Source organism: Rana temporaria, chromosome 5, assembly GCF_905171775.1.
Source record: "Rana temporaria chromosome 5, aRanTem1.1, whole genome shotgun sequence".
NCBI lineage: Eukaryota > Metazoa > Chordata > Amphibia > Anura > Ranidae > Rana > Rana temporaria.
Window position 1 is genome coordinate 364,047,691 of NC_053493.1, and position 14,382 is coordinate 364,062,072.

Below are 14,382 nucleotides of genomic sequence, written 5' to 3' on the forward strand. Positions count from 1 at the left end.
GTGGAAACAATACCCTTTGGGAAGAATCTCAGGTATGTTAAAAGGAAAATTCAATGCAATTTACACCTTTTCATCAAAACGTTTTTAGAGTGTTATTGGACAAGGTGGAGATGAGGGGCAGATGATGTCACAATCTACCCTCGTCCAATTAAGACAGGATATAAAGGGATAGAAAGAGTAATATGTAGAGGAAGAATCAATGCATTTTTACACCTTTTCATTTCAGAATCTTTAGTGTTATTGGACAAGGTGGAGAAGTAGGGCAGATGATGTCACAATCTACCCTCATCCAATTAAGACAGGATATAAGGGATAGAAAGAGTAATATGTAGAGGAAGAATCAATGCATTTTTACACCTTTTCATCTCAGAATCTTTAGAGTGTTATTGGACAAGGTGGAGAAGTAGGGCAGATGATGTCACAATCTACCCTCGTCCAATCAAGGCAGGATATAAGAGATAGAAAGAGTAAAATGCAGAGGAAGAATTTATGCAATCTGGTTTTATCTCAGAGTTTCAAAGTGTCACTGGACGAGGTATATGGCATATTCGAATATTCGCGAATAACTCGAATTTCGCGGCCAAAATTCGCTATTCCGAATATTCGTATTTTTTCAAATTTATTTTTAAAACAGATCACATCCTATCGACGTCTAAAAGCATTGCTGGTATGATTAGAGACCCTGGGCCGAGTAGCTAAGCTGAGGCAATCCTTTTATGTTGCCGAATATTCGCAATCGCGAATATTCGATTTCCGAATATTCGCGAATACTTTCTCCGCCCTTCTTTTGCATCAGAGCCAATCAGAGTTCTCATACCACAGTTGTCAAAATCTCGCAATCAATTTCGCATTCGCGAAATTTCGATAAAATATCACCAATATTCGATTTCCGAATATTCGCGAATACTTTCTCCGCCCTTCTTTTGCATCAGAGCCAATCAGAGTTGTCAAAATCTCGCAATCAATTTCGCATTCGCATTAGCGAAATTTCGATAAAATATCACCAATATTCGATTTCCAAATATACGCGAATACTTTCTCCGCCCTTCTTTTGCATCAGAGCCAATCAGAGTTCTCCTACCACAGTTGTCAAAATTTCGCAATCAATTTCGCATTAGCGAAATTTTGCAAAATTTTTTTTTTTATAAAATATCACGAATATTCGATTTTAGCGAATATTTCACGAATATTCGTCTATATATTCGTGATATATCGCGAAATCGAATATTCCTCATAGCTGATCTTTGCCACTCATTAGTTTGGTTGCTCTTCTCTGCACCCTCTCCAGTTTCCCTATATCGTTTTTGAGAACTGGTACCCAAAACTGAATTGCATATTCCACATGAGGTCTTACTAATGATTTGAACAGGGGCAAAATGATATTGTCATTAGGGAAGCCTGCCTGAAATGCCCAGCCTGGTACTCCTTGCACTATATGACAAGATGTCCGCTGCTGGCATACTGTGGCCGAGTGTACCAAGATGGGCGTCTGACGGCAACACAGAGTGTCACTTCCGCGACCGAATGTGACGGCTACGGTAGCCGATCCCAAATGGTGATGCGCCCTGAACTCTGCACTCCCTGCCAGCTCAACGCACCGCCTTCCGCTCCGCCCGGTATCGGCTAAGACATCGGAAGCATTTGTCCGAGTACAAGTACTCACGCAAATAGTATTGGTATCAGGACAACCCTACTGAATAGCATAAAATGGTCTGGCCATGAAGGGGGTAAAACCTTCTGGAGCTGAAGTGGTTTAGGAGCGTTTGTAATACGGTTATAAATACACCTGAAACTACAAATCAAGCATGCATCTTCACACACAGCTTTGTAAATGCTGCTCTCCAAAGTGCAAAGTTTCCCAGATTGAGGTCATATGCTATCTAAACTCACAAAATTCTCTGGAATAGAGTTGCTGTCTCGGTGGACTTGTTGGGAGAAAAATGCCTAAGATTTAAAAGTGTGTTTACTCCCTATGTCCATGATGGGGACATGGAATTAAACTGTACGCAAAGCCAAAACTTTTTTTACGTTTTGGACAGCATGGTGAGGGATCAGGTTTTTACTGCTGGCTATATTGAGGATATATACCGTATTTATCGACGTATACCGCGCACTTTTTTGCCCTGAAAATCAGGGCAAAATCATGGGTGCGCGATATACGCCGATATATTTGAATACTGCGCCGACATATACCGAGCGCAGTACACTCGTGTATAGTCGGGCAGTCTCGGCTCCTTCCGCGCTCACGTCCTGGACGTGAGTGCGACAGTAGCCGAGCCTGCCCGAGTGTACTGCGCTCGGTATATGCCGGAGCAGTATTCAAACTCGGCGCGGGAAAGCGGGAAACGAGCGAGAACGCCGCAGAAGGACGCCGGACCCGACAAAGAGGACACCCGAAGCCGCAGACGGACGCCGCGCAAGACATCAAAACTGTAAGTACAAAATCTTTTTTTCCCACAGGAATTTCTGCCCAACTTTAGGGGTGCGCGCTATATGCGGGAGCGCGCTATACCCCAATAAATACGGTACGTGTCCAGGTTATGATTTGTGTCAACACTAAAAACTTGAAGGAAAATATAAAATTGTACGTTTTGACCAGAACAGAAAAAGAGGAGACATCTTCCAATAGGGACTACTATAGGGTATAAGGTGACAGGGTTTTAGACATTCCCTACTTTAACTACAGTATCCCACAAAAGTGAGTACACCCCTCACATTTTGGTAAATATTTTATTATACCTTTTCATGTGACAACACTGAAGAAATATCACTTTGCTACAATGTAAAGTAGTCAGAGTACAGTTTGTATAACAGTGTTAAAATGTCCTGTCCTCTCAAAAGAACACACAGCCATTAATGTCTAAACCGCTGGCAACAAAAGTGAGTACACCCCTAAGTGAAAATGTCCAAATCAGCCATTTTTCCTCCATGGGGTCATGTGACTTGTAAGTGTTAGAAGGTCTCAGGTGTGAATGGGGAGCAGATGTGTTAATTTTGGCGTTATGGCTCTCACTCTCTCATACTGGTCACTGGAAGATCAACATGGTACCTCATGGCAAAGAACTCTCTGAGGATCAGAAAAAAAAGAATTGTTGCTCTATATAAAGATGGCCTAGGCTATAAGAAGATTGCCAAGACCCTGAAACTGAGCTTCAGCACGGTGGCCAAGGCCATACAGAAGTTTAACAGGACAGGTTCCACTCAGAACAGGCCTCACCATGGTCGACCAAAGTTGAGTGCTCATGCTCAGCGCCATATCCAGAGGTGGTCTTTGGGAAACAGATGTATGAATGCTGTCAGCATTGCTGCAGAGGTTGAAGGGATGGGGAGTTCACGGTCCACTGTCCTCCTAGGGCGGTCAGATGAAAATGGACCACCTGGGATCCAGCAGCGGCCAGTCCATAAGGAGTGCCACCCCCTGATCACCATGTGCTGCCCCTGATCTCCATGCGGGTCACTGGACTCATAGGCTTCTATCGTTTTTTTTTTTAAGCACACATGATTAGAGCCTGAGGCTCCAATTGGCTTTAAACAGTTTGGGCCTCGTTGTCACATTAGTGATTCAATATTTGCTAATGTCTTCAGGCTTCTCCTCCTGGCCAATCAGGACAGGAGGCAGATCTTAAAGCGGGAGTTCACCCGAATTTTTTTTTTTTTTAACATTAGATTCATGCTCATTTTGTCAAGGGGAATCGGGTAGTTTTTTTTAAAACGAAGCAGTACTTACCGTTTTAGAGAGCGATCTTCTCCGCCGCTTCCGGGTATGGTCTTCGGGACTGGGCGTTCCTATTTGATTAACAGGCTTCCGACAGGCTTCCGACGGTCGCATACATCGCGTCACGAGTAGCCGAAAGAAGCCGAACGTCGGTGCGGCTTTATACGGCGCCTGCGCACCAACGTTCGGCTACTTTCGGAAAATCGTGAAGCGGCGGAGAAGATTGCTCTCTAAAACGGTAAGTACTGCTTCGTTTTTTAAAAAAATACCCGATTCCCCTTGACAAAATGAGCATCAATCTAATGTTAAAAATTAACATTTCCAGGTGAACCTCCACTTTAAGACCGGATTAGCCGGTGAAGCCGCAACATGGATGGGGTAAGTGCAGACCTGGCGGGGGGGGGGGTTTGTTTTCTGCACCTCCCCAAATTTGGAAAACCAGCTGCCACTGCTGGGATTTTTAACAGACAAGACCGGATCAGATGTCGGCGGGTGTCAATGGACACAAATGTACGTTAACATCCACTGCTCCATAGAGAGCAATGGATGGTCTGCCTGAAAAACTGACAGGTAGACCCGATCAGTCCGTCTGTGTGAAAGAGGCCTTAGGGCCCTTTCACACGGGGCGGATCAGTAATGTGTCCGTGTTCATTCGATCCGATCCGCAGACGGAAGAAAAAAAAAATAGGAGTTTCTTCCGTTTTCTTCCTTCCGCAAAATCGGATCTTTGCGGAGGCAGGTGATTACGGGTGTCAGCGGTTGTTTATCCGCTGACATCCGCAATCACATAGGGACCAATGTATGTCCCTTTTTCATCCGTAAACGGATGGATGAAAAAGCAGACATATGGTCCGCACGTCTGAAAGGGGCCTAAAGGAAATACAAGTTTTGGCTGCCTTGAAAGGTTAGAAAAATATTTAGCAGATTTGAAAAATGTTATCCCTAAAAGTCATCAGAGCCCTAGTAAGTTAGGTTTCCCAATAGAATTTTTTTTTTTTATAGACAGTGGGCAAAATGCACAGATTAATTCCCAGTGTTCCAGTTGTCAATTGTGGGAGATTCGTTTTTATGCTTGCATTTTATTTTTTATTGTAGCAATGACCTAATGAAGTCAGCACCACTCTCTGCACCAATATACTGTGAATGAATGGCGCCAGGACGTCTCTCTAGTGACACCCTGCGTTCACAGTAGAACCCTCAGTCTTCCAGGGTGAATAACACTGGGCATCATTCAGCCTAGTAGACTAAGGACAAAGAGGCACTATGGAGGACTGCTCTGGATTACAGGTGAACATTGCAGCCAGAGTTTTTTTATTTTTTTAAATAGCACAGGGACATTAAATAGTTACATAGTAGGTGAGGTTTAAAAAAAGACACAAGTCCATCAAGTCCAACCTATGTTGTGATTATATGTCAGTCAGTATTACATTGTATATCCTTGTATGTTGTGGTCGTTCAGGTGCTCCTCTAATGCCGGGTACAGACGAGCAAACATGTACGATGAAACCGGTCCGTCGGACCGTTTTCACCATACATGTCTGCCCGGGGATTTCTGTATGGTGGCTGTACTCACCATCATACAGAAATCCATGCGTAAACAATACGCGGGGCGTGTCCGCGCCATCGCCGCGACGATGACGCGGCCCTGCCAGTTCAATGCTTCCACGCATGCGGCGACGTGGGCGGCCCTGCCAGTTCAATGCTTCCACGCATGCGTCGAAGTCATTCGACGCATGCGAGGGATGGCGGGCGCTCGGACATGTACGGTAGGTCTGTACAGACGACCGAACATGTCCGAGCGGGCAGGATTTCAGCGGGCTGTTTTAAAACAAGCCCAGAAATATTTGCCCGCTGGAAAAAGGCCCGGCGGGCAAATGTTTGCTGGAATCCTGCCCGCTCGGGCCTACACACGACCGAACATGTCTGCTGAAACTGGTCTGCGGACCAGTTTCAGCAGACATGTTCGGTCGTGTGTACGGCCCATTATAGTTACTTGAAACCATTGATGCCACCAGCTGAAACCACTACCTGTGGAAGGGAATTCCTCATCCTTGCCGCTCTTACAGTAAAAGAACCCTCTACGTAGTTTAAGGTTAAACCTCTTTTCTTCTAATTTTAATGAGTGGCCACGTGTCTTGTTAAACTCCCTTCCGAAAAAAAAGTTTTAAACCTATTGTGGGGTCACCAGTACGGTATTTGTGGATTGAAATCATATCCCCTCTCAAGCGTCTTCTTCAGAGAGAATAAGTTCAGTGCTTGCAATCTTTCTTCATAACCAATATCCTCCAGACCCTTTATTAGCTTTGTTGCCCTTCTTTGTACTCGCTCTATTTCCAGTACATCCTTCCTGTGGACTGGTGCCCAGAACAGGATGGCATACTCAAGGTGCGGCCGGACCAGAGTCTTGTAGAGCGGAAGAATTATCGTTTTACCTCTGGAGTGAATCCCCTTTTTAATGCATACCAATATTCTGTTTGCGTTGTTAGCAGCAGCTTGGCATTGCATGTTATTGCTGAGCCTGTCATCTACTAGGACCCCCAGGTCCTTTTCCATGCTTGATTCCCCCAGAGGTTCTCCCCCCAGTGTATAGATTGTATTCATATTTTTGCCACCCAAATGCATTATTTTACATTTTTCTACATTGAACCTCATTTGCCATGTTGCTGCCCACCCCATTAATTTGTTCAGATCTTTTTGCACATCCTGGTTAGAAGTTATTTCCCTGCTTAGCTTAGTATCGTCCGCAAATACACTATTAAAAACAAAAAAACAACAACAACAAAAAAAAGTTTATCCTCGAGTTTTGAGAATGCTAAAAACTACCATAAATAAAATATATTATGCATGAGACTTGCTTCAATACATTTTAATTAAAAAATTTCAAAATTCTGATTTGTCATCATTAATATTTATATTACAGTTTTTAATAACAATAAAAAAAAGAAAAAAAAGAAACTTACCAAGTAAATTAAGAACTGCCAGCTCATAATATATCGCTCTACTTTCAGTGCTGTTATATCCTGAGATACATTCGGTGAAAATGTCACCAGAAGATATGTTCCCGTAACTGCTAAGGCCCCACCTGTCAAAGCAAACAAGAATTTAAAAAAAATAGATAAAAAACAAAACAAAAAAAACACATCTGGCTTTTGCTGTTCACCTCAGAGCAGAGAAGTTCAGCACTATACATAAAGCAATCTATGGAGTATATACTGTTTTAGTGTATTATAGAAGATGTTTACCCAGAGTATTTTTATGTGTCTTCACAATTGGTTCAATCCCAAAATGTTTAAATGGTTCTTTGTAAGAGCGGTAAGGATGTGGAACTCCCTTCCACAGTTGGTGATGTCAGTAGGGAGCATAGGTTTTTATCATGTGTTTTTAGCAAGTGCAATGTACACAGATATGGAAAAAAGCTGGATGATCCGGTATCCTTGCCAACCTTACTATGTAACATTAAAGAACAGGAGACAATTCCCCCACGTGTCTCCAGGTACTTGGATAAATCTGACCATAACATCTTCTTCCATGTGGCCTCAGAATCTTCAAGGTGCGTTTAAGGTGGTCAGATGAGACTAAAATTGAATTATTTGGCCTCAACACCAAACGATATGTCTGGTGGAAAAACAATACAGCTCTCCATCCAAATAACACCGTTCCTACAGTAAAGCATGGAGGTGGTAATATCCTGCTATGGGGGTGTTTCTCTGCAGAGGGACTGGAGCACTTGTCAGGATAGAAAGAAAAATGGATGGGGCAAAATACCATCAAATTCTTAAGGAAAATCTGCTGCCAGAAAGTTGTCAGTGGGAAGAAGGTTTACCTTCCAACATGAGAACGATCCAAAGCACACAAAAAGGACCATGCAGTGGTTGAAGGAGAAAAACGTGAATGCCCAGACTTACAGCGGTGTTCCACCCAGGGATACAAAATGTGCTGTTCTTTCTAACTGGCCCAACAGTGGAGAAAGGAGAAGGGGGGGAAAACATCCGATAGATGGCTACAGGGTGCATTCTCCCAAAAGTGGGGACGGGTACCTGTCAAAAACAGGTACCCATTCTACCCCCCTGAAAGGTGCCAAATGTGGCAGGAAGCAGATCAGCGGAACTTTCACTTTTGGGTGGAACTGCACTTTAAACCACATTGAAAATCTGTGGAATGACTTGAAGACTGCAGCCCAGAAACGGTCACCATCAAATTTAACTGAACTTGAGCAATTCTGCAAACAAGAGTGGACAAAGACTAAAGGCTGGAATTAAAGCAAAAAGGTGACATAAGGGGGTGATCCTTTTTCCAACTCCGTGATCCTGTTTTTTTTCAATGGGGTTATACATGAAGCTGCGCCTACAAACGAAAATGTGTGCAACGTTTAGTGGTGCATCCAGGCAGTACATGTCTGCAGATTTCATGTGTGTACATGTGTAATCCCATGTAAATGCATATAATACACATGTAAAGCCATTATGACTTTATACACGAATCCCACGGCAAGGGTTTTCTCATCAGGCACCCTCTCTAGAAATTTTGCACTTACTAACGGGACCAGACAGGGCTGCCCTCTATCCCCATTAATATTTTCCCTAGCGAAAGAACCCCTAGCGGAATATATACGTTCCTCCCCAGATGTCAGAGGTATTACAATTGGTCGAACACAAATTAGTAGAATGTCATCGGCAAATAAACCTTATTTTAGCTAACCCTGAAATATCCTTACCGTCAGTAATTGCAGCATTAGAAAAATTCAACGCTGTGTCATACTATAAAATCAATCAAAATAAATATTGGGCAAGATTTTTAGAGGAGATACGACGGTGTATCTCCAGATACGCCGTCGTATTTCTGCGTCCGGCCGGTCGTATCTATGCGCCTGATTCTTAGAATCAGTTACGCATAGATATCTATTAGATCCGACAGGCGTAAGTCTTTACGCCATTGGATGGTAACTGCAATTTTACACTGGCCGCTAGGGGCGTGTACGCTGATTTACGCATCGAAATATGTAAATCAGCTAGATACGCGAATTCACAAACGTACGCCCGGCCGACGCAGTAAAGTTACGCCGTTTAACGTTAGGCTTTTCCCGGCGTATAGTTACCCCTGCTATATGGTGGCATAAGTGCAGCGTTCCTAATGTTAAGTATGGCCGCCGGTCCCGCGCCGAAATTTGAAAAAGTTACGTTGTTTGCGTAAGTCGTCCGTGAATGGGGTTGGACGTCATTTACGTTTACGTCAAAACCAATGACGTCCTTGCGGCATACTTTGGAGCAATGCACACTGGGAAATTCCACGGACGGCGCATGCGCCGTTCGGGAAAAACGTCAATCACGTCGGGTCACAGTACATTTAAATAAAACGCGCCCCCCTAATCCAAATTTGAATTAGGCGGGCTTACGCCGGCCGATTTACGCTACGCCGGAGCAAGTGCTTTGAGAATACAGCACTTGCCCGTCTAAGTTGCGGAGGCGTAACGTAAATCGGATACGTTACGCCCGGGCAAAGTTACGCGGATCTACCTGAATCTGGCCCATTATATCCAACCCATGAACATACCGCATTTATTAGAAAACAACCTTAGGACACAGTATGGTTTCAGCTGGAACAACACCTCATTAACTTACTTAGGAATACAACTAACCTCACAACCATCCAACATTTATGAAATTAACTTTCCTCCCCTCTTAGATCGTATTAATCAAGACCTAATAAACATACAGAAGACTCAACTATCTTGGGTTGGGAAAATAGCTAAATTTAAGATGCAGACATTGCCAAAAATACTTTATTATTTTAGGTGCCTTCCTATCCCTATACCTGCCAAATTTATTTGGAATAAAAAAAAAAAAAAACACAAGGATTGCATTTTCCATCCTAACCACCATTAAAACTCATGGAGGCATGAATTTGCCAGCTATCAGGAATTACTACTACGCTGCCATCTTAGATCAGATGAAGTACTGGTTCTCTCCCCAGAAAGACAAATTATGGTTGAACATAGAACAAAACTCCACTAAGAACTCTGACTTGTATGCTCTAGCGCTAGCTAATGCTGTACTTCCAAAAGTAGTCAACCCTAATTTACTTAGTGTTAAGGCCACATTATTTGCTTGGAAACACATACTATCTAAAACTAGTCATTTAGGGAAGAAATCCAGATTATGTCTCCCTACAGAAATTATTAATTATTGTAAGATACGGTTATCAGAAGACAATTGGACCAAGCAAGGTTATGATTTATACGATAATTTACCTATGATTTATAAAAAAAAATATTCTGGATAACCTGCGTAGGTGTAAGCGTTTGTAGGAATTCAACCCAGATAATAAAATAGAAATACCATCGATAATATGGGAATATTTATCCCAACAAACGGGAAGTATTAAGAAAGGCATCTCTTTCTTCTACGACATTCTTTCATCTCAACCAGAAGGCAAAAACACTCATATGGTGAAATGGGAGAAAGACTTAGGCCTCGTACACACGACCGAGTTTCTCGGCAAAAACCAGCAAGAAGCTTGACAAGGAACTCGACGAGCAAAACAATGTGTTTCGCCCGTCGAGTTCCTCGGACGTGTGTACGAGGCTTTAAATGTAAACTTTTCCTGGGATCAATGGAAGAAATCTTTCCAGATAATTAACAAAGCATCCTCATGTATCGAACACTGGAATAAGGCCCAAAAAATAACTAATAGGTGGTACTTAACCCCTTACAGACTTTCCAAAATCTACCCAACCACATCTGACATGTGTTGGAGGTGTAATGAGCAAACTGGGAAACTTTTACACACTCTCTGGAGTTGCAAAATCTTGAAAAGCTTTTGGAACTCAATCTCAGCCTTTATAGCTGACATCACAGGTAACCTTCTCTCGCTTACACCTGCTTCAGCCTTATTAGGCTTTGATCCCGAGAAATATCCCACCATGTATAGAACCATTGTGACCCATATTTTAATAGCCTCAAGACTTACAATTGCGAAAGTCTGGAAATCCACAGAAACACCCAATATTTCTACGGTCATAAATAGATTAAAATCCCAAGCACAATTTGAACTACTACTAGCTTACAAAAAACACTCTACTACCACCTTCAAGAAAAAATGGAGAGCCTGGTTATCCCATCCTAGAGCCTCCTCTTATCTAAAAGATACTTACTTGAGTGTTTGAAATTCTGTATTTATCCTTCTGAGCAGTATCTAGGTGTAGTGCAGCACTTCAGCATTCCTTCCCTTTGTTTATTTTATATATTTTACTCTTATTTATTTTAGTGATTATTTTATTTTTACCTTCTTTTGATAATATTATCCTACTGATAGTGGGTAAAGGCTGCTTTATTGTTTATCTTGATACCTTACCAGTCCTACAGTTTGAACCCATTTGGGGTAGGTTGGTCTGGGTCATCAAGGCCCGAACTAATAGCTAGATTCAGGATGGCGAGTGCATAGTTGCAGCGGCGTAGCGTATGGCATTTACACTACGCCGCCGTAATTTAGCGAGGCAAGTACATGATTCACAAAGTACTTGCCTGCTAAGTTACGGCGGCGTAGCGTAAACCGGGTGGGCGTAAGGGGGCGGCTAATTCAAATTCGGCTGAGGGGGCACGTTTTATGTTAATGGTGCTTGACCGGACGTGATTGACGTATTTTACGAACGGCGCATGCGCCGTCCGCCTACATATCCCAGTGTGCATTGCGGCAAAGTACGCCTCACGGTCCTATTGATTTCGACGTGGACATAAATGACGTAAAAGCCTATTCACGGACGACTTACGCAAACGACGTAAAATTTTCAAATTTCAACGCGGGAACGGCAGCCATACTTAACATTACTATTCCAGCTATTTGATGGAATAACTTTAGGCCTGCTAAAGCGTTACGTAAACGACGTATCTGTACTGCGTCGGCCGGGCGTACGTTCGTGAATAGGCGTATCTAGTGATTTACATATTCTACGCCGACCGCAATGAAAGCGTCACCTAGCGGTCAGCCTAAAAATTACACTTTAGGATACGAGGGTGTAAGACACTTACGCCGCTCGTATCTGAACCTAATTTAAGCGTATCTGGTTACCAGAATACGCTTAAATTACGCTTAAATTAGCACCGACACAAATTCTGACTTCTCTCTGAATCTAGCTATAAATGTATACTCTAGGCCTTGACAGTTTTTTGTATTACAATGTTATGTTGTATGAGTGGCAACTATGTCCTTTGTACTTTGCTCTTAGGCCCCATACACACGAGAGGATTTATCCGCGAATACGGTCCAGCGGACCGTTTCCGCGGATAAATCCTCTCGAGGATTTCAGCGGATTTCTCTGCGATGGAGTGTACTCACCATCGCATTGAAATCCGCGCCGAAATCCTCTGGCGATGACGTATCGCGCCGTCGCCGCAATTTTGACGCGGCGATGTGCGCGACGCTGTCATATAAGGAATTCCACGCATGCGTCGAATCATTACGACGCATGCGGGGGATCCCTTCAGACGGATGGATCCGGTGAGTCTATACAGACCAGCGGATCCATCCGTTGGGATGGATTCCAGCAGATAGATTTGTTTAGCATGTCAGCAAATATTCGATCTGCTGGAATCCATCCCAGGGGAGAAATATCCGCGGAAACAGATCCGCTGGAGTGTACACACCATAGGATCTATCCGCTGAAACCCATTCGCTGGGATTTTTCAGCGGATGGATTCTATCGTGTGTATGGGGCCTTACTTTTGTTTGTATATCTCTGTTTGATAAAATAAAATAAAAATTAATTGGAAAAAAAAATAATACACATGTAAAGTCATTAGAAGAATTGTATGCTAAGCGCAAGTACTTTAGGTGTGTATTTTCTGCTGGGTCTGCCAGCGAGAGCCTCTCTTCCACGCAGAAACTACGCATATACCTGTGTAAATGAACCCATAAGAAAAACTGTACAGAGGAAGTGTTGATGCCGCCTTTGTGCCCTTCTGAAGATAGCAGTTCTATGATTGTCATATTGATCATCAGGCTTCAGTCCTTTAGGAGTCACCGTTCCAGAACAAATACGCAGATTAGAAGCTGTGACTTCACTTTGGCCTTTCAAAATTGGATACTTGCTCCAGGTCAGCAATGACAGCCTCTGTATTTCTTTTGGAGCATTTTTATTTCCTAAACCTGTATCATCTCTCAAGCAGAAAGCAAGTGACAGTTGGTGCTAAATTGTTACTGTATCAAATGAAAGCTAAAAGCCAAGCGGGGCTCATGAAACCTATAAAAAAAGATATAAGAAAGAAAACAGCATTTACAGCTGTGTACACATAAATCACGGCCAGTGCTCCAATATCATACATTATCAGACAAAAGAGCAGTGGCCCCAAACCTACACAAAAATACAGCTAAACCTAATCACTAAAATCTAAAGGTTAATGTCATTTCAAAATGTGTTTATCTTTTAAAATCTGAAGCTGCCATTAATATAAAACACTTGATGATCCTGCCACAAAGTCCTTGTTCAGGCACTTCCTATAATGGGGTAAAAAACTGTTTTCTGCTTCTGCATTATCACTAACGAGAGCTTAGGCATTTTCGGTCATGAGTATGAACCAGTCTGAGCCATCGCGTTGGGAAGCTGTCAAAGCCGACAGCTACTCATAGGTGGCACAGACTCCACATGCATACACCCACTAAACACCAGCGCGACGCCACACTAAACACCAGCGCGACGCCACACTAAACACCAGCGCGACGCCACACTAAACACCAGCAGGACGCCACACTAAGCACCAGCGCGACACCACACTAAGCACCAGCGCGACACCACACTAAGCACCAGCGGGACACCACACTAAGCACCAGCGGGACACCACACTAAGCACCAGCGGGACACCACACTAAGCACCAGCGGGACACCACACTAAGCACCAGCGGGACACCACACTAAGCACCAGCGGGACACCACACTAAGCACCAGCGGGACACCACACTAAGCACCAGCGGGACACCACACTAAGCACCAGCGGGACACCACACTAAGCACCAGCGGGACACCACACTAAGCACCAGCGGGACACCACACTAAGCACCAGCGGGACACCACACTAAGCACCAGCGGGACACCACACTAAGCACCAGCGGGACACCACACTAAGCACCAGCGGGACACTCCAATACGCACCAGCGGGACACTCCAATACGCACCAGCGGGACACTCCAATACGCACCAGCAGGACACTCCAATACGCACCAGCAGGACACTCCAATACGCACCAGTGGGGCATTTCTTATCGGAATGCACACACAAATACATATACGTAAACCTTCACAGAACATCGTTAATGCTGTTTTGTCTGACAGGGGAGACTGGACGATAAAGCTGGCTGTATACAATTAAAGGCAAAAGGTAGATAAAACATTTGCCATATATGTTTTTCAACATTACATTGAATAGCTTGAATGAATGAAGATAAAAAAACGTCTGTGTGCAGCAGCCACCCTAATACTTACCCGAGCACCATCTCAATCCAGCGATGTTGCAGGAGTGTCTCATTGGCTGAGACGGCAGCGTGGTGCCATTGGCTTTCGCTGCTGAGAGAGAGAGAGAGAGAGAGAGAGAGAGAGGCGGCTTATGGCCCTGTGTCTGGATGGATACACAGAGCTTTGGCTCTGGTGCCCCCATAACAAGCTGCAGGAGGGAGGGGCCT

General features: G+C 43.8%; 1 protein-coding gene across 1 annotated transcript in view; it reads right to left on the bottom strand.

The window, feature by feature from the left end:
- The window catches only part of NIPAL2 (NIPA like domain containing 2), a 199,593-nt gene that overhangs the window by 79,110 nt on the left and 106,101 nt on the right, over positions 1-14,382 (bottom strand). Inside the window, exon 5 of the mRNA XM_040354767.1 lies at positions 6,676-6,797. Coding sequence (XP_040210701.1) covers positions 6,676-6,797 — 122 coding nt within the window. The remainder of the gene's footprint in view (positions 1-6,675; positions 6,798-14,382) is intronic.